Source organism: Berghia stephanieae, chromosome 7, assembly GCF_034508935.2.
Source record: "Berghia stephanieae isolate SIO BIC M18660-M18661 chromosome 7, UCSD_Bste_1.3, whole genome shotgun sequence".
Classification (NCBI taxonomy): domain Eukaryota; kingdom Metazoa; phylum Mollusca; class Gastropoda; order Nudibranchia; family Aeolidiidae; genus Berghia; species Berghia stephanieae.
In genome coordinates, this window is record NC_088366.1 from 18,013,778 (window position 1) to 18,041,525 (window position 27,748).

The following is a 27,748-nucleotide window of genomic DNA, read 5'->3' on the forward strand; positions in this document are numbered from 1 at the left end:
GAGAGAGAGAGAGAGAGAGAGAGAGAGAGAGAGAGAGAGAGAGAGAGAGAGAGAGAGAGAGAGAGAGAGAGAGAGAGAGAGAGAGAGAGAATTCATTTTTATTTTATTGTTGTAAATCTTAGCTTGGTAGCAGATGAAGTCCTAAGCCAAACTGGCCGTCTCTCATGTCTTGGTTTTAGGGGGTGCGTTTGAATGCAATGGTGGGGTTGGACAGTCTTGTTTGTCCGTACTGAGAATGGGATTGAAATCCCTTATTAATGAATATCACACCGCTGAACAGGATAAAACATGTCCGTTCTTTAATATATTTTTGTGGATAAAAACCGCCTTGTTGTAAGGTACGTATTTTATAATGCTAGCGCGTCCTGCTCATTCCCACGTGGGTCTTTGTTTTTTTTTTTTTAAGATAGCGTGATGGAGCCTGTCTTCCAGATGTTCAAACTTAGTTTTACCTGTCCGGTATTGGCGGAGTTTGACCGATGAAGGTAGATTAGGGTTTGCTCTAATGTAGGTGTGAAATTTGCGCCCTTCGCAAGGGGAGTAATCGCGTGTCAACCCGGTTTTTAATGGCTGTCGTTGGTCGGTAAAATGCCATATAGATATTTTCCACTTGTGACACCTACTGCCCAGGGACTCTTTCACATTTTGATTAGTTTTCTTTGCTGTCCAGGGAATTTGGAGAATTTTCCGGTAGCATTTCATTTCAAATGCATTGATTTTCTTCTCAGCTTTTTTTGTGTGATTCATATAATGCTGTTGGAAATATGCACGTTCTTACACTTTCATTTACAGTTGGATGTTTTCACTTTTCATTTTTGTCAATATTGTTTGGACAAGTGCTGTCCTCTTTTGAATATCAGAGATCGATTTTTCATTTGTCTCTATTCTTGTCCCAAAATAATATACAAAATTGTTGACATTCTCCAGTTTTTTTCATTAACCACAATTTAATGTTTTGGACTTTTATCAGTGTCCATTACATTGATCTTTTTAGCATTCATTAAAATGTAGGTTTTATTGTTGTAAATCTTAGCTTGGTGGCAGCTGAAGTCCAAAGCCAAACTGGCCGTCTTCCATTGTCTTGGTTGTAGGGGTGTAGGATCTTGAATTTCAAAAGACAAAGATTAAGCACATGTTGTAATTTTACCTGTTAATGTACTTTTAGACTTCACTCGTAATACCAAGATGATTGCCCATTTATTCAACTTATCCGCAGCCAAAATCCTGTGCTCTGTGCCTCTTGTGGTCCTCATGATGTTGCCCGAAGGTTCCTGGGTTAGCGTATTCGTCCTCTACGCATGTGTAGCGATGGGAATTGCCAGCACTTACAGTGGATTCATGGCGAACCCAGGAGATTTGAGTCCTGCCCACGCTGGTTTTGTGGCCAGTTTGGGCCAGGCCCTTTCCATGTGGTCAGCATTCGTCATCCCGGTTTTCACCGCCTATATCACAGAGGTGAGTGGATCTTAAATATTAGTTCTTAAGAATCTTAAGTTCAAATTTGAGTTTTCACGGCCTTCTCTGACAGAGTCTCAAATATTTGAAAGGTGAAAGCTTTATTTTACAGCTCGTCTGCGATAGAACTGCTGAAAAAGCTATGCAAAAAAGTAATATATACATACCAGTATATATATCAGTTTCTTCGTTTAGATCCAAACCCGCGATCTTCACCTCTTACACCGAATGGCTTACCATTGCACTGGGCCTTCGGTTCGCTGTCTTTATAATTAATCTAATTTATTTCTATTTAAGCGGGAGGCCGTCTAAAGGTATTTTGGCTTAAATAAGCAACGGCTGTTCATGGATGTATCTTGACAGAATATAACCTCAAAGTCCTGAAAAGGATGAAATGTAGCCAGAAAGTAGCTATCACACTTTCTGTGATGAATAGATTAAAAAAACCGGAAAGTTGATGCTGTGCGCTTAAAGTATTCAAAACATCCGCCAGCCGGATATAGCGTACCAACATACAACACAAAACTATGTGCAATCTTGTAAACGTTTATTGTCTGATTAATACAATTTAGTGGGGACAACTCATAGAATGGCTGGCTATAACAACAAAGAGCTGAGTGACGTTAATTTCGTTCCTTTGTTGGAGTCCCAAAAGCTCTTGCGCAATTGTGCTGTCAAAAATGTGTTGTTAATTGTCCATAGCTAATCTCTAATTTAACGAAATTTACAGACAGTGTCGTTGATTGCTTGCATGTTTCGTTCCAATCTCCAGCGTAGCTTCGAATTTTGCAGGGTTGGGCTGAGTCAGAGGTGATCAGGGTTCTTATGTCCGATTCCCTGTCGAGAAACCCTGAATTTTTGGACTGATAATTTTAGTATAGATATATATTTTGCAGTGTTAGATTTTGACATGAGTTCTTTATACTGTCGTAAAAAAAAAAGACGCGGGTCAATCGAATAACAATAAATAAGTGTCAAATTTTACAAAATTAGACAATCTATCGTACTGTCGAATTTTCATACAATCATTTGTAATTGTGAATGAATAGAAACATTTCGAAAAGTGTTACGTTAATTACGGCGTCGAATATACGCCGAACATACAACACAAAACTATGTGCAACCTTGGAAACGTTTATGGTCTGATTAATACAATGGCTCGTATATTTCTGCCTATTTTGTTTGTGACTAGTAAAAATAATTAGGCGGATTAGGTTGGGTCAATCATAGAAAATCCATCAAGATGTTCAGAGCTCGTCATTCACAGTCAGATGTGGAATGTAAGTTATTTGTTTATGTCCTTGTGGTGCTATTTTGTGGAAATCATTCATATTCTACAGATTCAATTAGGTATTTGATATGAAGTATCTTATACGCCATAAAGCATTGTTGGGTTATTATATAAACAAACAAAACTAGAATGGTGACAAGTTTGGATAACAACTGATCTTTGTAAATTGATACATTGATTTACGATAATATGTGTAATATGTGAATGCAGCTGTAAACCGCATCTCAGCCCACCTTCGGTTAAACTGGTCAACTACGGCAGTTTGTATGTGTTTGAACCCATGACCTCAAGTAGTCGGGAGAGAAGGCTCTAATAAAGACTAGGGTTAAAAGCGATCTTTTTTGGGGGATCGTGGATAGCTCATACGGTAGAGTCACGCCCTCCTCGACCAGGCAAAGTTGTCGTACCAGTAAGGTCGCGGGTTCGAGCCCAAATTGCCACCGCGAAATTTTTATTCTCTATTGTCTTCTGGCACTTTCCTACTCACTTCATTTCTTGCTGTTATCATTCGGTTATAATCATATCTCTTAATTGTACTTTTGATTATTTCGTTTCTTGATGAATCGTAAGTCTTATTTTTATCCGAGACTCGTCTTATTCTGATTGAACTCAAGGTCTCCAAAACACAGTTCACTTTCTTTTGGTTGTCGTCGTATTGTAATGTGATGTAGATTCTGGGTCAATGACAGGCAATGAGATAACGAAGGCGACGATGATACCCACAGGTTTTTAAATTACCTTACAACAGTGCCTGCTCCCCAAATGTGCCACTTTAATATTTCTCGCCCCCCCCCCCCCCCCCCCAACAGCGTCGAAACACGAAAATGAGGCGTGGGGCCGTATTTGTTATCAGGAGTATTGCCGATGGGATTTCCAAGAGTGGCCCGAATAGTCACATGACAAAGAGCTGTGTAGATGTTTAACTTTATCTCAAGCCAAGATTGCAATAAATCATGTTTTGATTGCCTATATCTCGACTATTTTTCAACTGAAGATTATCCAAAACAAGTGTTCTCCCGTATTTCCCATTTTGAGAGATTGGGGATTATTTTCCGTATAGTCTCTCTTTGCATCTACTATTCCATTTTGATTCAACGTCAAAATGATATCACTTTTAAGAGAAATGTTTGCGTCGGTTGATTCTATATGATTAAACACAAACGATAGTAATTTAATAAAACTTGAATGACAATAAAAGAGAAAAGTTTGATCAGAGGTCTTAGCTTGTTGTTGTTATCAGTTCGTGATGTGTGTATGTGTGTGTGTGTGTGTGTGTGTGTGTGTGTGTGTGAGAGAGAGAGAGAGAGAGAGAGAGAGAGAGACTCCGCTCGCTTCGTCCAAAACTCCATTCGTCTTTTCGTGTCCTACATTACCCCCCTCCCAGCTGTATACCACATAGTTTACACCTCTAGTCTTGATATCGAGGAGGGAGCCTTGACTGTCTACCGGACCTGGTGGTAATTGTAACGTCTCTTTTTGGGCATGTTTTGTCCGATACCGCATCTTCCAATGAAGCAGGTTTTGTATCTGAACCTGGTCCTAATTGGGCTTCCTTGTTTGCTGTATTGTTGTTGGAGCGATATGTGATGCTTTCAGGCGATCTACAGTTACCTTCTCTTTTTTTTCTCCTTGAATGTTTAATACAAACTATTTGTCATTTGTCTCTAAAATTCGATAAGGACCGTCATAGTGCCGTTGTAAAGGGGAACGGTGAGAGTAAATGCGAACTCCTCGATATCAAGACTAGCGCTGTAAACTATGTGGTATACAGCAGTGCGGGGCGGTCCTTGGCAAGCTTAAGGACCACGGTCCTACGGTCCTTGGGAAATGAAGACCGCAAGGACCGGTCCTAGGACCGGTCCTTTTCGACATTGAACATTCCTGAGAGACTGTTGGAAATTCGAACCGGTTTGACCTTTTAGAGCGTGGGATCGTTCATTCTTGAACCGTTAAAGACCGCTACACGATGAAAACCGTGGCCTACAGGAGTAAAACACACGGAGTAGTCACACTCATTTCAAATTGTAACCTAATTAGAGAAGAGGGGTGATGCCTTCTTTATTTGCTCACCGTACTTCATTGTTACTTCGATAATTTAATAAAATTTGAAATTTATCCCCATTAACGGAGATAATGGCATCGCCCAAGGCGTTGATCGAGTTGTTCGTGGCGTTGATACACACACGCAACTCCTACCCCCCCTCCCCCCCCCCACACACACACACACATTAGAGGGCAGCGAGCATTGAAGAGTAAGAGAGAGACGTGAAGTTATAATAAGAGGGGGTGGATGAGGTGATAAGAGGGGTCGATGGTGACTTTTCGCCAGATCTAACAAACTCAGCTACCCATTCATTGCTGAGTAGACAGGGATTCAGAAAAAAATCGACTGCACCCGGGATCGATCTCTGGCCCTTTGCGTATAAAGAGAGTGCTCTATCAACTGAGCTATCGGGGTCCCCAAATATTCTATTGGACTTTTTTAAAATTCAGACGTTATAACTGGGTTTTTTGGAAGGAAGAAACTAATGAAACTCATATTATTTGATTAGTAAAAACACCAAACGAAATTTTAATATTATTGTATTATTTTAAATGACAACACTGCGATAGAAAGGAGTGGTGACAAGAGATGGACAAAAGAATACAAAAAATCGGATTTGCTACTTGCTAGGTTCGACACACACACACACACACACACACACAACACACACATCTTTTGTAGTCACATACATTTCAAACAATAACCCATTAGAGAAGAGGGGTCATGCCTTCACCATAGATCATTGTCATTGCGATCATTATGGTGTAGTAAATTTTGAAATTTACCCCGTATAATGGAATCGTCCAAGGCGTGCGCCTCCTGTTCCCCCCATCTCACACACGAAAGGGCGGTTTGCGGAGTGGAGGTTGGTGGTCGTCTGCCTGCATGGTCGTCTGTGTCGTTTAGTGTATGGCAAAGGGGGGTGGGTGCGATTAATTAAGTGGGATGGGTGGTGATTGGTGGAAGATAGGCAACCGAAGCAACGAATCGCTGGGGAAGTAGTAGTCTATGGCGCGAGACCGTAGGACCGTGGTCCTTGCAAGGACCGCCCCGCACTAGTTGAAAGGTGATAAGAAGTGAGGACCGCCGCCGGTCTTCCCCTCTGGGACGGTCTTCGGTTCACAGCTAAAAGACCGTCGGACCGCGGTCCAGACCGGTCTTCAGCGCGGCACTGGTATACAGCTGGGAGGGGGGTAATGTAGGGAGCGAAAAGACGAATGGAGTTTTGGACGAAGCGAGCGGAATCTTCCCCCCCCCCCCTCTCTCTCTCTCTCTCTCCTCTCTCTCTCTCTCCCCCTCTCTCTCTCTCTCACACACACACAAATCACGAACTGATAACAACAACAAGCTAAGACTTCTGATCAAACTTTTCTCTTTCATTGTCATTCAAGTTTCATTAATCATTTTGTTCTTAAGTTATTTCGAGATCCTATACTGGTGACTCCGACGCTGAACACGGAACAAAGAAACGAACTTTCTGACCTTTTGCAACAACTCCTTGTCCTCCAATCCTCCCAACAAAGTGAAAGCACGGTTGGGGCAGTCTCACTAAAACTGCCAGAATTCTGGACAAAGTCACCAGACGTTTGGTTCGCAAGAATTGAAGCACAATTTAACACTCGCTGTATCACAGAAGACCAAGCAAAATACGACTATATTGTTAGCACTCTAGATGTAAACACTGCAGAAGAAATGCAGGCAGTACTCACAAACCCTCCACATGAAAATAAATATGAGACGCTTAAAAAAGCACGTCGGGGTCACCAGTAGTGCCGCGCTGAGGACCGGTCCCAAGAACCGGTCCCACGGTTCATTAGCTGGGACCGGAGGACCGGTCCCAACTTGAAAAACCGTTGGCGGTTCACTTCTTATCTTTCTATTTGAACAGTCTAGGTTCTTTACTGTCTTTTCTCGGTCATTTTCTCGGTTCTTTTGCCTAGGTCGCCTAACCACCCATCCCACTTAATTAATCGCACCAACCCCCTCTTGCACATACGCCATCTTGTGTGTGTCGTGAGGTAAGAGGGGCCGCGAGACGCCTTGGACGATTCCATTACTCGGGGTAAATTTCCTAAGTTACTACACACTAATGATCGCAATGACAATGATCTATTTTGACGACATCACCCCTCTTCTCTGATGGGTTATTCTTTGAAATGAATGTGACTACTATAAGATGTGTGTTTGTGTATATGTGTGTGTTCGTGTGTGTGTGTTTCGAACCTAGCTGGTCCGATTTTTTTCTTTTGGCTATCTGTTGTCACCACTCCTTTCTTTCGCATTGTTGTCATTTGATGATACAATAATATTTTTATTTCGTTTGGTGTTTTAACTAATCAAATGATGCAAGTTTCACATACTATAGCTTTCTTCAAAAATAACAATTATAACGTCTGTATTTTAAAAAACCACCATTAGATTATTTGGGGGACCCGATAGCTCAGTTGATAGAGCACTCTCTTTACACGCAAGGGGCCAGAGATTGATCCCGGGTGCAGTCGAGCTTTTTCTTCTTCTGATCTCTGTCTATTCAGCAGTGAATAGGTAGCTGGGTTTGTTAGATCTGGCGAAAAGTACTTTGGGATAGACAGCGTCCGATCCAAAGATAGAATTTTTTTATTATTCAAAAAGAAACAAAAAACGTTAGCTTTTATACAGCGCAAAATCCACTAAATGTGCTCAAAGCGCTTTACAACGGGTCCCTGACTAAAAGCAACACGTAGCATGTAGAACGAAACATGACGCATGTTAGACGATGTTACAATTTTCTCCGACAGAGACAACAATGTTGACGACCAAGTACTCATTTTACACCTGAGTACGGTGATAGGATGTGAGTAAAGAGTCTTTCAAGGACTAAACTAGGCGCCGAGGCTTGAACCCAGGACCTTCCAATCCGAAAGCGAGTGTCATACCACAAGACCACACAGCCGCACGAAAAGAGAAAAAAGGAATGGAGATAACAACAACCCCCCCCCCCCAAAAAAAAAATAATAATTTAAAAAATCAAAACAAACTCTTCCCACTTCCCATACTTTTGGCCCAGCATGTCACAGACACAAAATATTAACAATCCCTTTTCCTTTCACTCCCTAACATTGACCCAACCCGCTCCATCAATCTTCGCAGACGCACACACACACACACACACACACACACGCGCGCTCGCGCACACACAAACACATGCTTAATGGATAGTGTTATAGCACTATATTCATGTTTTGAGGCAACACGCCTTCTCCGCTCTTACTTACACTTAGCGGTTCGACAGCCATCTACTGCAGGACCGGTTCCTATCGTATGGCGGTCCCAAGGACGCCTTGTGATTGGCCAATGTCAAAAAAGAACCGGTTCATTGACGGTCCCGCGATCCTTGTGAATGGCCAATGTCGAAAAAGAACCGGTTCGAACCGGTCCTTGCGGTTCACATTTCCCAGGGACCGTAGAACCGGCGGTCCTAAACATGCTTGGGACCGCTCCGCACTAGTCACCAGTATAGGATCTCGAAATCACTTAAGAACAAAATGATTAAACACAAACGATAGTAATTTAATGAAACTTGAATGACAATAAAAGAGAAAAGTTTGATCAGAGGTCTTAGCTTCTTGTTGTTATCAGTTCGTGATTTTTGAGAGAGAGAGAGAGATGAAGAATCCGCTCAGTTCGTCCAAAACTCCATTCGTCTTTTCGCTCCCTACAATACTATACTAAAATATACCTACTCGAATTTATTTGCTAGAAAGATAATCTCCAATAGTGGGAAAGTCGACTTATATTAAATTTTGGAACACCGTTCTTCAATTTCATTCTGGAATTATAAGCTGGGAGAAATAATCGGAGTTAACTCTCTCCTTACCAGCCATTTTTAGAATTTCCCCCCAAACCTCACACCCACCCGACACAAAAATAGACTTTTCTTACTCAAACAAATAGTAACAAGTGCATTCTATACATAATGTTGTTCGGCAAAATGAGCTCCACAACACAGTGTTTAGTTTTTTATAGCTGTAATCAAAGCATTTCTTTAAATTTTGTGGTGTACCAGAGAAATCAGAATGAGAAAATTGTCGGTTGCATCGTAACGAATGTGACGATTTTCCTGTGGTTGGTAAGGAGAGGGTTAAACGTTGACAATGTGGCCTGGCTGTGGGAGACTTTGAGTCATAGATACAGGACGGTAGTCTGTGCTTTGAGTAAACAGCCTGTCGATCGGCTTGATAAGAGTAAAGAGTGGATTGATTGTTGAGGGAATCGACTTTCTTGGAACGATGTCTGACCCGTATATGGCGTGAATGAATTACATTTATAATATACTTTTCTCCTCCTCCTCCCTCTTCTCCTCCTCCTTCCTCTTCTTCTTTTCCCCTTCCTCCTCCACCTCCTTCTCCTCTTCCTCCACTTCTACTTCTTCTTCCTCTTCTTCTTCTTCTTCTTCTTCTTCTTCTTCTTCTTCTTCTTCTTCTTCTTCCTAATCATCATCATCATCATCATCATCATCATCATCATCATCATCTCATCATCATCATCATCATCATCATCATCATTATTATTATTATTATTATTATTATTATTATTATTACTATTATTATTATTTATTTTATTATTATTATTTTTTCATCATCATCATCATCATCATCATCATCATCATCATCATCATCATCATCATCACCATCATCATCATCATCATCAGTATTAACTATTTTTTTTAACTTCAAAATTCCTCGACATTCCCGTCTTTCACATCACTTCTATCGCCCCAACCCTCTTTTATTCTATGTATCATTCAGAAAACCCGAGAGAGCTGGCAGGTTATCTTCAACATCACCATTGCTATCGAAGTCTTCTCGATGGTTATTTACCTGTTATTTGGATCAGGAGCTCTTCAACCTTGGGCACTCGAGCCGTGCACCACTATCGTAGAAAATCCTGGGGAACGCACCCCCATCGTTTCCAAGAGTGGCTTTGAGAAAGGGGCTTTATCGAGGAATGCAATTCTAGAGAAATCTCAAAGAGAGTGATTACCTATAATTTCCAGTGAAACATTAGGTTTTAGTGCAGATTTTCTTATCGCCTTGTATGCTTGTATATTATACTGTCGTAATCTGAAAAAAAAAAACACGCTTATTTAACTTTTGGCCAGAAAAGTCGTCCTTCTAATATCGATCGATCAAATCGATTAAAATGATCCTCATCTTGGAAAAAAAAACCCTTTCAAACGAGTTCTTGGCAACTGGGCGGGGTTCCTGACCTCCCAAATTGGGCAAGGAGGTGCTTATGATAGTTAATCTATGGTACTAACTGTGTCTTCTATCCCCCCTATAATATCTGTTTTCCAACTTGCTTTCTGTCTTTATCTTGAGATTATCATGTTTTTTTTCTCGTCCCTGGCTGAGAGGGAAACAGTCAAATGTATAGTTTTGGGTGATGATATTTCTTCCCTTGTAAATCATCTCTCTGTTATGCACTGATCTCAAACTAAGTACTTAATGTTCTCTTGTAATCAGCATATATTTCCTGTCTGGACCAATTACCCTTTGTCTTACCTTTTCTTTGGTGTTTTAATTGTAATTCTATAACTTTTATTATCCCATTTTCTTCCTTTTCACTGTCGCTGATATGACCTCAATGTGTTGCAAGCGCCGTAAAACCCATAATAACAATAACATACAAATTTCAATGTATAAACCTGTATATTATACTTAATCGTATACCATCAATACCTTCGCTTCATGATTGATAGATCATCAATAAAAACATTAAAAGCTAAATATTACAAAAAAATATGCAAATATAAATGGAACTGCTATAATAGTCATTTTAGTTCTCGCCTTCTCTTAGCTCTTACGTCAACTTAAAAATTGTGCTCAAGCCCGGGGCAACGTTTTTCTGGGTGAGGCCTTTGACCTCAATGGTGGGGTCTTTGACCTCCAATGGTGGGTAGGAGGTCACTTGCTGTGCCGTCTATCCCCCTCCCCTATAATATCTGTTTTCTCAGTTTCTTTCTGGTTATCTCCTGGACTTTGCCGGGGTTCTTTGCTGAGAGTACTGAGAGTCAAACAGTCAAATGTATGTTGTTAGTTAAGGCAGGTGATATTTTTTTCATTATAAATCATCTCTCTAAACATCTGAGTGTGTCAATCTTCGTAGGATCCTGTTTTGGTGTTTGGATGAGACTTCGGAGTAGATATTGGTCAGCACCTGTAGGTCAGTACTTACCAACACGTGCTGGTGCCAATTGGTCATAACTGACCGAGCCACGGGCGCTGGGGTACTGGGGCGCTAAGTACATTGATGGTATGCTCTTGGAACCTACATCTGTTCCCTAGTAGATAGAATCAATTCCCCTTTGTCTTCCTAAGTCGAACAGACGACAAACGTATTAAAACCAATTGACCAATTGATATACCTTTTAACCTAAAATTACTTACACGTTTGTTTCCATTATAAAAAATAAGACATACAAGAGAGGAACGTTATTTCACCATATTTTATTCAAGTAAGAAGCGAAGCTTTGAATAAAAGCATTACTCATGAATTTTCCGAGATAAAATAAAAAACAGATATTCATTTCAAAAAGAAAAAAAACACTAACACCAATCGTTATTTCATGATTTGTGACAAGCAGAATAAATATGTAACTCGCCGCTTCAATGCGGTATTATATCGGGACAGTTTAGACAATGAAAATTTAATCTATACTCAAAGAGATAAGACTTCTATCAACATAATTTGTTTGTGTCATTTAGAAGTTAGAATATATCGGGTGCAAGAAAAAAAATTATTACAACAATTTAGAAGCCTGCAGTCTTTACACTTTTTATGATAGTTGGTGTTTATGCTGGGTGTCTGAAATCTTAGAACAATCGAACCTACTTATTGAATTTTATACATGGAACACATTTTCAAAAGAATAAGGTGGGAAATTTTAATTCGAGAATTGTTTTAATAAACGTATTGTATATTAACAAAATTGAAGATCTCAGATGACGTAACTCAAATTTGGAAGCCATCTGTCGACACCCCCAAATCTCTCCTCAATTTTGTGTAATGACTGTGCGTTGCCTTTTTCCACTTTGATCTAGTTGAGTTTCTAATGTATTTAATTGTGCTTCGATCCCACAAATTATCATTATCATAAGTTCCATCACAACTACAACCTTTACTACCACAACCACCATCAGCACATCACCATCACTACCACTACTACTGTAACCACAACATCATCATCATCATCATCATCATCATCATCATCATCATCATCATCATCACCACTATTGTAACCACCACCACCACCACCGCATCATTTTTTTGCTAAAATTGTGGGATTCCTGTATGGAATTCATTGCATTCAAGTCAGGATTGATTGGAGGATTCAATTAATCTTTGGAAATAAATCGAATGTGATTTCTTTTTCGTATTGAAAATCGTGTAACTTTGATAGAAATATAAAACAATGTGATATTGAATGTAAGCTTCAAGTTAATATTCGAAAACATGTAAAATGACGTTTCAGGTTTCCCCTTAGTAAAAAAACCCAGGATGAATGAAACACTACAGACGAATGAGAAAATGTGGTAGTGGCATTTTTAAGATGAATAAACAAAAACATTGATTGGCAGGAAATAGTATGCTCCTTAGAGGGGAAAGATGGACAAAAAACATCTTATTCCACACTTTATTCCCATCCATTATTTGTTGTTTTTTTTACAAGCGGTGCAACTTTCATGCTATTAATACTACAGTCCTTACAGTCTGGAAACTTTTGAAACTTGATCGTGATTTTGAACGACTTTGATATAACCCGCATAACGAAAAAAAGAAAGGACTTTTAATTAAACATGCGAGTAATTAAATAATTTTGCACGAACCACGAGTCGTTGCGGTCATCTGGGGTAGACGTAATCGCACACCTAAGTAAATAACAGGTTGGCCGGCTATCCGACGGTCAAGAATCATGAATATACTCGTACGCGCGCAAATCGGAAGTTATTGAGTTCATCAATTAGTATAAGTAGTAGTTATTGTTATTGTAGTATTAGTTCTTGTTGTAGTATTAGTTCTTGTTGTTGTGGTGGTGGTCGTGGTGGGAGTAGTTGTGGTGATATTGGTGGTAATAATGGTGGTGGTAGTGGTGGTGGTAGTGGTGGTGGTAGTAGTTGTACAATAATTATATATATAAGACAACACGAATTTATATTAAAAACAGTTTATTTGGGACATTTTTATACTTGTTCCCCACCATTTTAAAACGTATTACGTCGAATCGATTAAAATGCTGAAAACTGAATTTATAAGCAATAAAATGCGACAGTTTAAATATAGCAAAAGATAAAATAACATTGTTAACGGTTTTATTTAGGAGTATATGCTTTAACTCTCCCCTTCCTGGCCATTTTCCTGAAATGCCATACCAATCCAACACAAACAATAATTTCTTTACTCTCAAACTCAGAAGCAATATGTGCATACTATACACTATTTAGTGCAGCAAAACGAGCATTACATAATGGTATTAAGTTCCTTTATTATAACAACGATTTTTCATCAAATTTTACGATGTCCAAAATGTAAGTTGAATCGTAACGAATGCGACACTTTTCCTGTTGTTGGTAAGAAAAGGGTTAAACTCATTTGATATGAAAAATACAAGATGATCTTTTAATTAAATCAGCAAAGAATTATTAAACATATTGAAATATTAGATAACGCAACTAACTATGATCAGTATTAAACCCACCCAAAGAACATACAGTCTTTGTTTCGATTCTAATATTATAACGCAAGTGAACGGTACGAAACATTAAAAATTATTGTCTAACATTAGTATGTATTACATATGGATAATGCTTTATTGGAAAGAATGAGTAAAGTTGTTTTTTTTTCTTTTACAGTGCGAACATCTGATATTACAATTCCATTAATTTAAATTTTATGGTATTCATTTTTTAGCATATATTCACCTCGAATATGATATCAATTTAGTAACCTCCGAGACTGAATACAGGTACGGGAAAAATTCTGCAAGGTTGTTCAGCTTTGTGGTCTTAAGGTATGACACTCGCTTTTGGATCGGAAGGTCCTGGGTTCGAACCCCTTAAAAGGCTCTTTACTCACATTCTCTCACCGTGCTTAGGTGTAAACTGGCCGTTAACAGCGTTTGTCTCTATCGGGAAAAAAATCTAATATCGCCTAACAGGCGTCATGTCTCGTTCTACATGTTACGTGTTGCTGTTGACCAGGGGGCTTTTGTAAAGTGCTCGGAGCACGTTAAATTGATATTGCCCGATATAAAAGAAGCCAAATAAGTTTTAACCAGTTAACTGCCTTGCTCTGAAAAAATATATTAAACGATGTGGGCAAAAAAAACAAACAAACTTGTCTTTCAAATATCGATCGATTTCAATGACTCCCAAATGTTCAAATACGAGTTTTTCCAGAGTGCAGTAGTAAAGCTAATAGCACATCAAGGGTGTCTATGTCTGACCGTGGCCGTGTCAAGTCGGTAAACATCCTCTAGCTCATAATATTTATTTGTAGTATCACTTAAATTTGGTTCGAGTTTTGGCAGCTTTCTATTTTCAGCTGGGTGATTACTTCTCATTAAATTCTCTCAGACAATAAAATCTAAAGTTTACATAATCATATTATAATTTTGTGTTCATATTATAATTTTGTGTTCGGCTACAAACTGAGTGCATTCATTTTCATCTCCCGTCTGTCTAGTTTTCCATTTGATCTTCCCTCTGTCGGTCTATTGTTTTATCGTGGCAAAGTGAGTGAAACTCACTAGTTTTTAGTTGCAGAACCGAACAGGAACCGAAAGCGAACGTTATATTTCGGAGTTAAAATTTCTGTCAGTTTCCCACCAACGAAGTGAAACAACACACGGAGTTTCTTAGTTATTGACTTAAGAATACTTTTGGATGATAAGCTTTCACAAAATAATGTTTGAATATAAACGTATTTGGTTACATGTTAGTTTTGTTAGATGGTATGTTTCATTTGTTTATTGTGAATACATTACAGAAATGTGTAGCGTTTATATATGACACACTGATTATTCACGAACAGGAGACGAAAATGAATGGACTCAGTTCAAAGCCTCAGGATGACATACCGCAAGGAGCAATGACATTTTCAATAATTTAATGTGTTCAAAACAGATTCACATCTATAGAGGAAACTTTTCACGAAAATTGAACATGTTGACTTTTCTTCAGATCACCACTTTTGCTCTTTGTGAGATATTTGTTAAACTTTTTATTACCACATTCATCGAAACGGCTTCAAGTTTCAATGTTTTCAGTTCAACGTTTCTTTCTATGGTAGGTTGGTCTAGATAAGTGGTAGGTAATGAAATTCTTAAAAGGGGAGACATGTGCTTTATAGAATTCTGTCCTATCATATAAGATGACATTCATTATTCTTTCCTCCTCTCTTACTCTTTTTCCAAGTGTTTTTTTTTTTGTGCATCAAAACTGTAGAATTTAAGCCGTTTTTCTGGCGCTGAAATGCCCTAAATGTCGCAACTGCCACACGCTGCATTAAAACAAAACCTTTTAACCCCCTCTTTACCACCCATAGGAAAATCGTCACATTCCCTAAGACGCAGTCAACATTTTTTTCATTCTAATTTCTTTTGTACATCATAATATTTGAACAAAAATGTTTGCCATAGTTGAAGTACATTAACACTGTGTTGAAGAGCTCGTTTAGCAAAAAAAAAAAAAAACAACAAAAAAACCCCCAAAAAGACACACAAAACAATGTATAGCAAGAACAAACCGATTTTACGTTTAAGTGAAAAAAAATCTATTTTTGTATAGGTTGGGTTTGGAGTTTTGGGGACAATCCGGAAAATTGCCGGTAAGGAGACAGTTAAAGAGTGGTTGATAGTTAACAAGATAATTTTGCTATTTTCCATTGTTTCTTCTGAGCCGTGCATTTTTTGCAAATCCCATACATACTCCATTAGAAAAAAACAACCAAACACCAAATAAACAAACTTTTGAAGTGGGGTTATTTCATTAGCAGAAATCTTCGACAGTTTTCCTTTGTTCGCATCTGACCCTTTGATAAATTAATTTACCAAAAAATGTATCAATTCTTGGCTCCACCCATGAACATGACGATAGCTCCTCCTATAGGAAGCAGGATACCTCCCACAATGCATAACGCGAAGGAGTAATCTAGATCATAGTCACTTTTCTTAAATTCGTCTTCGTAGGTCTTGGCACCGAAGATGATGACGCCGATGATGATGAAGACAACTGTTGGGAATTTTTTAAAATGTAAGAAAATTATGATGTGTGGCTTTTTTGTTATGTTGCACGTGGGCGTGGACAAACGAAAGTTAAATTATTTTAGGTTAATGTGTCGGTGTACAGCTGTATGGTTCAGAATATTGGAAGATAATCAATACAACAGAACATAAATATGAATTGTCTAGGCAGGATATCTGTCTTTGTCTTGGGATGAGATTATATGGTTTTGTCCTGGCCCTGGCCGGATACCCTAGCTGGTAAGGAAACTGTCAAATGTATTGTTAGTTTTGAGAGATGATATTTTTTGTCTTGTAAATCATCTCTGTGTTATGCACTGGCTTACGTTTTATTTACATATGTATGATTTGTAAATATTTAAGTATATTCCTCTACTTGGGGACCTATGATGAGACTTTTAGGCGATCTCAATCTCAAACTAAGTACTTTAGGAGTGTGCTCTTGGAATCTACATCTGTTTCCTATTTGAACCAATTCCCCTTTGTCTTACCTTTTCTTGAGTGCTTTAATTGTAATTCTAGAACTTTTTACTGACCCATATTGTTTCTTTTTACTGGCGCTAATATGACCTTAATGTGTTGCAAGCGCTGTAAAACCATTAAAACCAAAATCAAAGATGAAGTCTTCCACGCCAAATGTCTACAAAGTGTCCTAATAATGCCCAATGTAATTAAGAATGAGTATTTTTTTCCCCAGAAAACTAGAATTGGCACGGATACCATCAGAACCAGACGTTGGCGGTGGCTTGATGAAAAAAAATGGGTTATGGAGAAGCACCAGATGAAAACAAAAGAATAAAACGTCACTGGATCAGTGCCGAACTCGGGATTCAATTGACACGACACCCTCCGCCCGGCCGAGAGAAAGACAGCAGTGGTCGACACCACAGAGCTGTCAGCACACAAAATGGCTTTCAATCTAGTATCAATCACACGGCTCTCTCCACACTACTATACATATACTATACTACTAATACTATATCAATACTACACTACTACCTACTACCTAACTACAACACTAACAAACCCCTCAACTCTCATCTACTACTACTCATACTACCTATATCTTACTCACTATATTACTACTACTACTACTCTACTCTACACTCTTTACTAATCTATTAACCAATATACATATTTCTATATATTACTACTATCTACTACTATATATCTATACTACTACTATTACTACTATCTCCCAACTACTACTACCATGAAAAACCCAAAAACCACCCGTGGGAACGACAACGAGGCTAACAAACCCCGCGAACTCTCATCTGGCACTTCTCATACCCTTTTTTTCTCATCATGATTGATACAAGTGCTCGCTCTACTCTACACTTTTTCTGAATTTTATTCAGCCCAAATATAATATGTTTATATGTTACCATGCCTTGTTTCATACAGAGGATGGTGGATAGCTTGCTCGCCAATTATAGTTTACGCATGAAAAAACCCAAAAATTTCCACCCAATCTTAAGTAGGAAAGTCGGTGAAACAGACGGTTAAAATGATACCAATGTTTTCGTGTCCGAAAACATAAATTTAAGTGAAAAACAGGTTTGAAAACAGGCTCTCTAAGAGTGTCTACCTTAGGGCCAGTGCCGAAATTCGGGTCCCCTAGTACCTTGGAGTACCGCTGATTGTTGCACAAGCAAAGGCACCGAACAAGGATATCCTCATAATGCAAGGTGATTGGAATGCCAAAGTGGGACCCGATGCATATGAAGAATGGTCTGGAACTGTTGGTCGTTTCGGATACAAACAAACAAATGATAGAGGCCTGAGACTATTTGATTTCGCCAAGACACATAACCTCACAGGTGCCAATACAATACATCCACATAAGATGTAAAGAACCACCACGTGGCATTCTCCTGATGGACAAGTACATAATCATTTTGACTATATCTTGACACCTTAACGCTATAATCAAGCATAAACAAAGCAAAGACAAGAGCATATCCAGGCGCAAATATTGGCAGCGATCATGCAAGATGTGCTGGAGGGTTACCACATCTCGATATCCATCGGCGGCCGCCCTTTCTCTAATTTAAGATTTGCGGACGATATTGACCTACTGGCAGGCACAGGACCAGAACTACAAGACTTAACAGACTGCCTAGCTGAATGTGCATCGCAATATGGAATGGAAATAAGTACCGAAAATCACAAATCTTGGCGAACAGCAACGCAGAAAGCAACACAAACATCAAAGTGGGAAATGAAAAAGTAAAAGAGGTCACGACATTCAAATATCTAGGTGTAGCACAATTGAAAGTCGAAAGAGAATTGCAATGACAATATCAATGATGACTCAATTAACAAAGATTTGGAAAAGTAGCATGGATCTTAATGTAAAGTTCAAACTGTATAAATTATCACTGGTGTCAACCTTGTTGTACGGATGCGAAACCTGGACACTTACAATGGATGCACAACGGCGCATAAGGGCGTTTGAAAGCAAGTGCTATAGAAGACTACTACGCGTGTTATATATACGAAGCATCGCACACACGAAGACGTCCTGGAAGAAATAAAAGCTCGGGCAGGCCCACAAGAACCTCTTCTAGTGACTGTGAAGTGCAGAAAACTGTCTTGGTTTGGACACCTTACTCGACACGATAGCCTGAGCAGGACAGTCCTTCAGGGCACAGTCGAAGGCCAGCGCAGAAAAGGGCGCCAAAGGAAGATGTGGCTGGACAATATAAAAGAATGGACAGAGATGTCGGTTCTGAATCTGCTACACAGGGCTAGCAAGAGGCAGGCATGGAGGAAGACGGTAACTTCTGCTTCACGCAAGTCCCTCCGACGATCATCCGGTCATGGGATTGAGTGAGTGAGTGATTGTTGCGGGTGATGACGTATTCTTTCAGATCATTCAATCCCGCTTAGGATCAGGGGTTGTGCTCTGTATGGTTGAGGAAACTATTGTCGTGTCCCTCGGATTTTACTTGGAGGTTCTTAATGTGTTTGAAAGGCAATTAATCCTTGCAACTTATGACCTTCAGTAAGCTGTTTGGAAACCCACAACACAGAAGCCTTTTTAAAGCAAAGATTAGAATGGATAATATCATGCACAATAGTTGGAAGAAATATCTAGGATGGGTGTCATTTCCTTGATCGTATAGCGTCTATCCATCCGTATCAGGTCATCGATATCTGTAGGAGCGAGAGTTATCTTCAAGGCTAGAACGTCGTCCTTTAAAGAAACTAATATATTTATGGTATTCATGTTTTTTGCTCAAAGCACTGTCAACAGATGTGGCAACCATATCTCTATGAATAACAGTTGGACATTTTCTATCTGCATGAAGTAATCTTACCACTCCCCTGACTTTGACTAACTTTCAATGGTGATGACCATCTTCTTTTGGTTCTAATATAGGGCATTCTATGGAAGTGTAAAGACTCATTACGTAGATCAAACCTTTTACTTTAATTTCCTCATCGCCTTCCTCTGATCAAGCTTGGTTTGCGAGCTCGGGTTATGCAAAATACTGCGTAAAGTTTATTCTTTGGGAAAATCTCTTTACTTTTATTTTCTAACCATACTCGGGTGTAAAAAGAGTAGTTGGCTAGTATCGAGAAGAAATTATAATAGCGGCTTACATACATCATGCCTTATACCATGTATCCAGTGCAAAGCGCTTTGAGCAGATAGTGAATAATCCTTTCGAAGAATCTCAAGTTTTACGTGATGATGACAATGGTGATGATGATGACAATGAAGTTGTGGTCTGATGACGACGATGGTGATGATGCTGATGGCGGCCATGATTTATAATGTTGATAGATATGACGACTATTTGTTCACTCATAGAACACAATTTTACACTTTATTGATCTAACTCACTGTGTTTTATTTATACTTCTAGCTGGCCACCGGGCGCTCTTTCCCTTCATGTGGTGCACATCGCCCTCCATGCACCTTTTGTTGGAGGGCTTATTTCTACAACATCCAAAACTCTATTAAGAATGTAAAATTTCGTATATAAATTTTAAAATATGTTTGAAGTTGGCACGAATAAGATTTATATACTCTGATTTCTAGGCCTTTCAGATCCTATTGTTTTCATATTACTGAATCAGTTAGCAAATGACTGATACACATCTAAAAATTTGAATGTGAAACAGTGCTAGACAAACGGGAAAGAAAATCTGGAAAAAAATAATCATCCTTAAAAAGCAACCATTCCTCGACAGTGAATCGAGACGCAGTTGATATAGACATATATTTTGGGATTGTCTTTGCTTGTTCTTTACACCAAAGACTTAAATACTGAGTTAATTCACAATTAAGGTCCCGATAGCCTAGGTAATAGAGCACTCGCTTCACAGTCAAAGGTACCAAGATCGACCCCTGGCACAAACGAGATTTTTTTTCCTACCCCCTGTCCATTCAGCGGTAAATAGGTCTGTTAGATCTGGCTGAAAGTAGTTTGCCATAGACTAGCGTCCTATCCAAAGGATAGCGAGCAATTGCTATTGTCCGTTTCACGCTATAGAAACTGGCTCTATGGGACTTAAATTTGAACGACTACTTTTTCCTATTCCCCAATGCTGCCATACTTTGAAAAAAAAAAACAAAAAAAAAAACGTATTAAAATGTTGGCCGGAAAACTCGTCCTTCAAACATTGATCTATTAAAATGACCCTCATCTAGGTAAAAATAACTCTCAAACCTGGGACCGTGAAGTACAAAATTTCAAACGGCTTAACTATGTATATGGGTGGCAAAACGCATACCTCCTGCATTCATAGAAACATAAGCCTCAACACCCAGATCCTAATGGGGGTCCCGATCCGATAAGTCAGTTGGAAGAGCACTTGCTTCACAAGCAAAGGTACCGAGATCGATCCCGGGTGCGGTCGAGATTTTTTTCCGACTCCCCTGTCCATCCAGCAGTGAATGAGTAGCTGAGTCTTTTAAATTTGGCGGAAAGTACATTGCGCTAGACAATTGTCCTTTTCACGCGATAGAAACCGGGATAAACTCCGGCTCCATGGGGCTAATGGCTCTGAAGGACTACTTTTTTATTATTATTACTAATCAATGAATCAAGGGACAAAATAAATGTAGAATGAATTCTGCATCAATACCACTCCGGGGTTCTACCATTTTAGGAGTTACTACCATGTTAAAATGGTTGGTCATAAATACAAGTACTTACAAGCTGCAGCAGTAGCTCCCAAACACACAATGGGCATAAGGCTGTTAGCTGCCTTGTCAAGGATGGCAAAAACGGCCATGACGACGACCGCCGCAGCACCTACCAGACCACACAGCATCCCCAGAATGACCATCGCTCGAGTTGCCTCAACCTCCGTGTCAATTTCTGGTTACGTAAAAAGGGTAGATTTATATTCAGAGGTACCATGATTGAAAAGGGGTGGGGGGGGGGGGGTAGATGCATGTCGCTGCAGTTTTTGGGTTTGGCAGTTACACTTGTCCGGGTTATTCAAGCCTTTCGGCAGTTCGACTCTTGACTTCGGCTTGCATTTCTGTCAGGATGCGTTTCCTTAGCCTTTAGTCATACACAGCAAGAGATAATTTTTGGCCTTGTAACAAACCTCTGCAGTCTGAACTATATGGACCCCTGTAAGAGCTGAAGAAGACAATGTCGTTCCTTCACCAACTACCTGGGTGGGGTTCCTGACCTCCCATAGTGGGCAGGGAGGTACATACTGTGTCTTCAATGAGATTACTTGGTTTTGTCCTGGGAGGGAAACAGTCGAATGCATAGTTATTGTCTTGGGAGATGTTATTTTTTTTTCCTTGTAAATCATCTCTCTGTTATGTACTTTTTTGGATTTTTTAAAAAACATATGGTTTGTAAACATTTGAGTGTGTTCCTCATAGCTGGGACCTGCGTTTCTGTCTGGATGAGACATTTAGGTGATCTCAATCTAAGTAAATTGATAGTGTGCTCTTGAAATCTACATCTGTTCCCTATTTGAACCAATTTCCTTTTTTTTATCTTACCTTTTCTTGGGTGCTTAAATTAAAAATTTAAAACTTTTTACTTTCCCATTTTCTTCCTTTTTACTGGCGCTTATATGACCTTAATGTGTTGCAAGCGCCGTAAAACCCTTTAAAAAATAAAAAATAATAATAATAATAATAATAATAATAATAATAATAATAATAATAATAATAATAATAATAATAATAATAATAATAATAATAATAAATAATCACCAACTAGATATTTTAATATGAAGATAACATGAGGGGAGACGAAGAAAACAAAGAGCAGAAGGAGGAGATGGAGGAGGAGGAGGAGGAGGAGGAGGAGGAGGAGGAGGAGGAGGAGGAATAATGAGAGACTTCGCTGAGGCAAAATTAATTTTTGAAACGTAGGGTTCACTTTTACTCTAAAATTGAACTTAACTTTTTCCCACTGAGATTGTAAAAACTTGTGCTTGAACTTTTATAGAGCGTAATATCTACTAAAGGAGCTCAAAGGGCTTTTAAGGGGGTCCCTGACAAACAGCAACATGTAACATGTAGAACGAGACAAGACGCGTACGTTGTTTGTAGTTTTAGGAATAACTTTGGTTAACAGGACAGAACGTATTAATTAATTAATTAATTTATTTATTTATATATGTATTTATTTATTTATTTATTTATTTATTTATTTATTTATTTATTCATTTATTCGTTTTGCTGTGTTTATTATTCAGCTATCTTCAACAATAATTTCTTAATTCATTTTGATACCTTGATATACTTATTGGATTTTTGAGGGGTACTTTTCAATTGACAGTGCCCCGGCTTTAAATGTATTAAACACAAGATTTTAGATTTTAAATAATCTTTGTGGATTGTACCCTGTCTCATATATGCAGGCCCATTAATAATAATGATGATGATGATGATGATGATGATGATGATGATAATAATAATAGTGGCATGTCATTTTGTTACACATTTACAACAATACAATATTATAAAGACCATACACAATATATACTCATTCACACACATATGTGCACTAATTACATCGTAGTCTTCGTCACCATCATCGTCATCAATATCATCAACATCATCATTATCATCATCATCACCATCAGCATCATCACAACAACCTTCCTAATAGTTCCGTTACCATCCTTCACTTTCATCATTCCCCTTTTACATCATCACCATCCTCGTCATACTCCATATTATATTAGTTTTTTCCTGAAAGTGTTGTATCCACTGTTATTTATTACTTTTTTAGAGAAGGACCTGTGCAATTTTTTCCCCAATATATGCGGTCTACATTTTCAGGCTTGAATTAAAGTCAACGTTGACTTATTTGCAGGTTTGACAATATTTTCAAAACCAACTCAAAATAATATTGTCAATTTCAAAAATGTTAATTCAATCCGACTGGGTGAGGTTCTATGTTATGCGCGCACTGTATTATGTTTTTTTTTACATATTATATATGATATGTAAACATTTGAGTAGGGACTTGTGCTTGTGTCTGGATGAGACTTTAAGGTGATCTTAAACTAAGTACTTTGATAGTGTGCTCTTGGAATCTACATCTGTTTCCTATTTGAACAATTCCATTTTGTCTTACCTTTCTTGGGTGCTTTAATTGTAATTCTTACTACTATTCTATTTCATTTTCTTCCTCTTTACTGGAGTTGATATGACCTGAATGTTTTACAAGCGCCTTAACCCTTTCCTTACAACCTATAGGAAAATCGTCACATTCGTTCAGATGCAACCGACAATTGTCATTCTGATTTTTCCTTTACATCACAAAATCTAAAGAAATGGTTTGATTACAGCGATATATAATAACATATATATATATATATATATATATATATATATATATATATATATATATATACTAGTAAAAGCCCGCAATTTCGCGGGAAAGAACTATTTCATTCGATACTGTACTCGCCATCATTTATGAGGCAGATGGTAAACAACGTTGTCTGTATTTGGTATATACTTCGGTTGACTTTTTTGTGTGGCCCAAATTGAGGAAGCCACTATACTCTGACCGGTTGACACAGCAACATACAGTTGTCCGTGTTGTGAATACCGGTTGTGGTAAGAAAATCCCACCTTGCTTAATGTTGCCCTGAGACTTGTTAATTGTCATAATCATATGACAATTTTACCGGAAACTGTCTTCTATTTAGATAAAATGGTAAGCTCAATCCGTAGTTTGTCAGCATTGATTCTTAGGGATAAACACTATGTCGCCAGTCTACTACGGTAATTATCTTGGCTTCTAATACTTTGAACCTAATTTAATTATTAACAAACGGTGCCATTTAGGAGCCTGATTTAGTTTATATTTCTAAGCACATGACTGACGTGTTGGCTTTCAAAAGTAATGCATGTGAGGATGGAGAGTGTAAGTTCGTTCAAGAATTCCCAAACGGTATAAAGTTGATGTCAGAGTCATTTGAATGGAATCAGCACTGCGTAAAATTTGTTAGTTGATGAGGTAACCTGAACAGAACGGCTGCATTTATTTTGTCAACATTTAATGGTTTAGTCAAAATTCTCTCATGATAGATAAGTTCTTACGCAAAGTTCAGATTCAAATATTGATACAGCATTATAAAGCATTCTGGGTCATTCAGGAAGGCATAGCGCTGTCGGTAATTTAACAGAATACTTTCCTATTTCGCTGAAAACCCGGCTCTGTACATTTCGATGCGGAGAAGCCAATTTGCAAAAACAGTTATTGTCATCAAGAACCTCATGTTCTGTTATGTGAAAAAGGGTGACAAAATTCCAAAAAATTGACTTGTAAGTGTGACAACTTAATAATCGGCTTCACTTCCTTGTTAACAACAGGTAGAATTTGCGAAAATCATCTCAGTACAACCACTTTGCCCCCAAAGGTTTTGAACTGCTGTTATGTCACAAATGTCCTGCTCACACATTCAAACACAGCCTGCCATCAAGGTGCTTCCCAAATTATGAGAGAACTACTCTCTCGTCACTTAGCTCTGTCTGATTGGCGACTGATGCTACAGGTGCTGTACGTTATTGGAATTGGAATTTTGAACGTTGAATGTGCTGTTCTACCACCGTGCTGACAAAAGATCAAAGGTGAACATACAAATCTAAAGAATACTGGGGATGAAGGAGCTTTCGGAATGTCTCCCCTTTACTTAACTTATGGAAAAACAAACACCCTAGCACCTTTAATAACACTTATGACTAACCTCTCGAGCTACCTTTCAATACTTAACAAATTACAATGGCGGTCGAAAATCAAAACAATGGTCAAATTAGGAAATTTTAAACTTTCACAAATCTATCAAGGTTTGTTCTAGAGTTTTTAAAATACTTCTATATGACAAACTGAATAAATAAATGCCTGACAAAATATCAACGGTGAAAATACAAATTTAAAGAATACTGGGGGTGTAGGAGCTTTCGGAATGTCTCCCCTTTACTTAACTTATGGAAAAACAAACACCCTAGCACCTTTAATAACACTTATGACTAACCTCTCGAGCTAACCCTAATAGTAAAAAAAGAATCAAAATGGCGACTGAAATACCTTCATGTGGTCAAGTGAATAATATCATTATGAATGCCACGATTTGCTGAAAAATGCCAAAACACCCCACACATGTATACACCACACACACAACACACACACAAACATACACACACACACACACACACAAACATACACGCAATTAAAACATAATACTACATAACAAAACTGATCACCGCTAAATCAACACACAACGGAAGTAATAATAATACTTGATGTCATAAATAGATGACGCAAATTGACAACTTTTTACAGTGTCAAAATTAGTTGATTTTGGGAGCCAAGTGTCGTCGGAACATATTTTATGATATTATCTGTTTGACTCAACGAACTTTCAAACTGACTTTAAATTATAAAAGGAAATCAAGTTATCTGTTTATCTATCTGTAAAAAATGCATTTCTAATTTTCAAATCTTTCAGTAGAGTTGTGCGCCGTATCAATTTTTTATTGACTCAAATAAGCACAATGTTCTCCACAAAGCTATACTTTTTTAAGAAAGGATATATATATATATATATATATATATATATATATATATATATATATATATATATATATATATATATATATATATATATCTGTATATAATGTACTATACTTGTTACTTTTTGTTTGATTAGGAAAAGTATATTTTGTGTCGGGTGGGTATAAAGTTTTGGGAGAAATTCTAAAAATAGCTGGTAAGGAGAGAGTTAAAACCCTTAAAATCAAACAAACAAATCAAACTTATAAATGTCTTCCGTGTATAAGACCTGAAAATATGTACGCGTTGGTTTAAGCCATTTTAGTTAAGGATAACGTACTCTACAACTACAATCAAACTGATTCTACCTGCTCTTTACATGAAAAAAACAATGGCAAGAAGAAGAAAGAAGAAGAAGAAGAAGAAGAAGAAGAAGAAGAGGAGGAGGAGGAGGAGGAGGAGGAGGAAATACAAGGAAGAAGAAGAAAAACAAAAGCGACAACAACAATTAAACTAAAGAGAGAAAAAAAAAAGAATGATGTCGTACTTTTCCATAGTTGAGAGTTGATGTCAGAGTCCAAATCGTAACATGTCGAGCCAACACAGAACTCCCACAAGCCGACCTCAAAGTCAACCTTCCCACTCTTTCCGGTCACCCAACCATTAGTGGCAAGACCAACTATGTGCAGAATTTCTCCCAGGACAATGACGGCTGCTCCGACAATTAGCATCGGTGAAAGAGACCCCATGGTTAGTGCTTGGTTAAGATTGTTGGTAGGATTCTGTGCAGAAAGAAAAATGGTTTGTGTTTCGATAAGATAATAAAAAATTAAAATAAAGTATTTATATAGGGCATTACCCTTTAAACATGCTCAAAGCGCTTTACAAGTGGTCCCCAGAAAACAACTCTTTTTTAAAACATATAGTAGATAGAACGAAGTTGACGTCACTCTGGTCTTTGTTATTGTTTTTTTTTTGCCATCCACGTTTATGAGTAATTCACACTTAACTGTATTATCCAGACTATAAAAAGTTCATGGTTGCACATCGTTTTGTGTGTTGGTCCCTTATACTTTCGGATGGCAATGTTGTGAGCTTCAAAGCCAAGCGCATACTGTCTATAGGACGAGACATGACTGCTGCTGTGTGGCATTAATATTACAGTTTCAATCCGACAAAAACAACGCTGCTAACAACCAGGTACCGTCAAATGGGTGACTTTGCCTCTATAGATTTGGACATACTAGATTTCACCTAGTTGTGCAACAGTTATTTCTTTTGATGAAAAACCAAGTCCTTTAATGAGGATCATACCTGCAGCAAGCCTGAGAATACTCAAAATGTTCCAAATCGGTTGAGGCAAAGTCACCCCACTTGACGGTACTCATTTTTCACCGAGAGCGACGAGAGAATATGAATAAAGAGTCATTTTCTAGGACTTACTTACTTACTTAATCCTCTCCGGGCCTTGAGGCACATAGGGCATCCACCAGACATCTCCATTTTTTGCGATCGGCTGCTTTTGCGGTGGCTGTATTCCAGGACAGGCCTGCTTCCTTTAATTCTTTCTCCATGGTCCTTCGCCAGGTTTCTTTGGGTCTTCCCCACTTTCTCTTCGCATCTGCTGTCCAGTACAAGGCTGTCTTGGGAAGTGACCCTTTTTCCATTCTGGC

At 38.4% G+C, this 27,748-nt stretch overlaps 2 protein-coding genes across 2 annotated transcripts in view; one reads left to right on the top strand and one right to left on the bottom strand.

Moving 5' to 3' along the window:
- Positions 1 to 238: 238 nt before the first annotated feature.
- Positions 239 to 14,156, top strand: LOC144976824 (putative transporter slc-17.2). The gene is made up of 3 exons (XM_078921307.1): positions 239 to 338; positions 1,217 to 1,455; positions 9,578 to 14,156. The coding sequence occupies exons 2-3, from the start codon at positions 1,252 to 1,254 to the stop codon at positions 9,806 to 9,808; spliced, it is 435 nt and encodes a 144-aa protein (XP_078777433.1). The 5' UTR covers positions 239 to 338; positions 1,217 to 1,251; the 3' UTR covers positions 9,809 to 14,156.
- LOC144976823 (uncharacterized) overlaps positions 11,260 to 27,748 on the bottom strand; it is a gene marked incomplete at its 5' end in the record, with an annotated part of 32,158 nt that continues 15,669 nt past the window's right edge. Inside the window, 3 exon segments of the mRNA XM_078921306.1 lie at positions 11,260 to 16,060; positions 21,246 to 21,410; positions 26,623 to 26,857. Coding sequence (XP_078777432.1) covers positions 15,891 to 16,060; positions 21,246 to 21,410; positions 26,623 to 26,824 — 537 coding nt within the window. The 3' untranslated portion in view covers positions 11,260 to 15,890.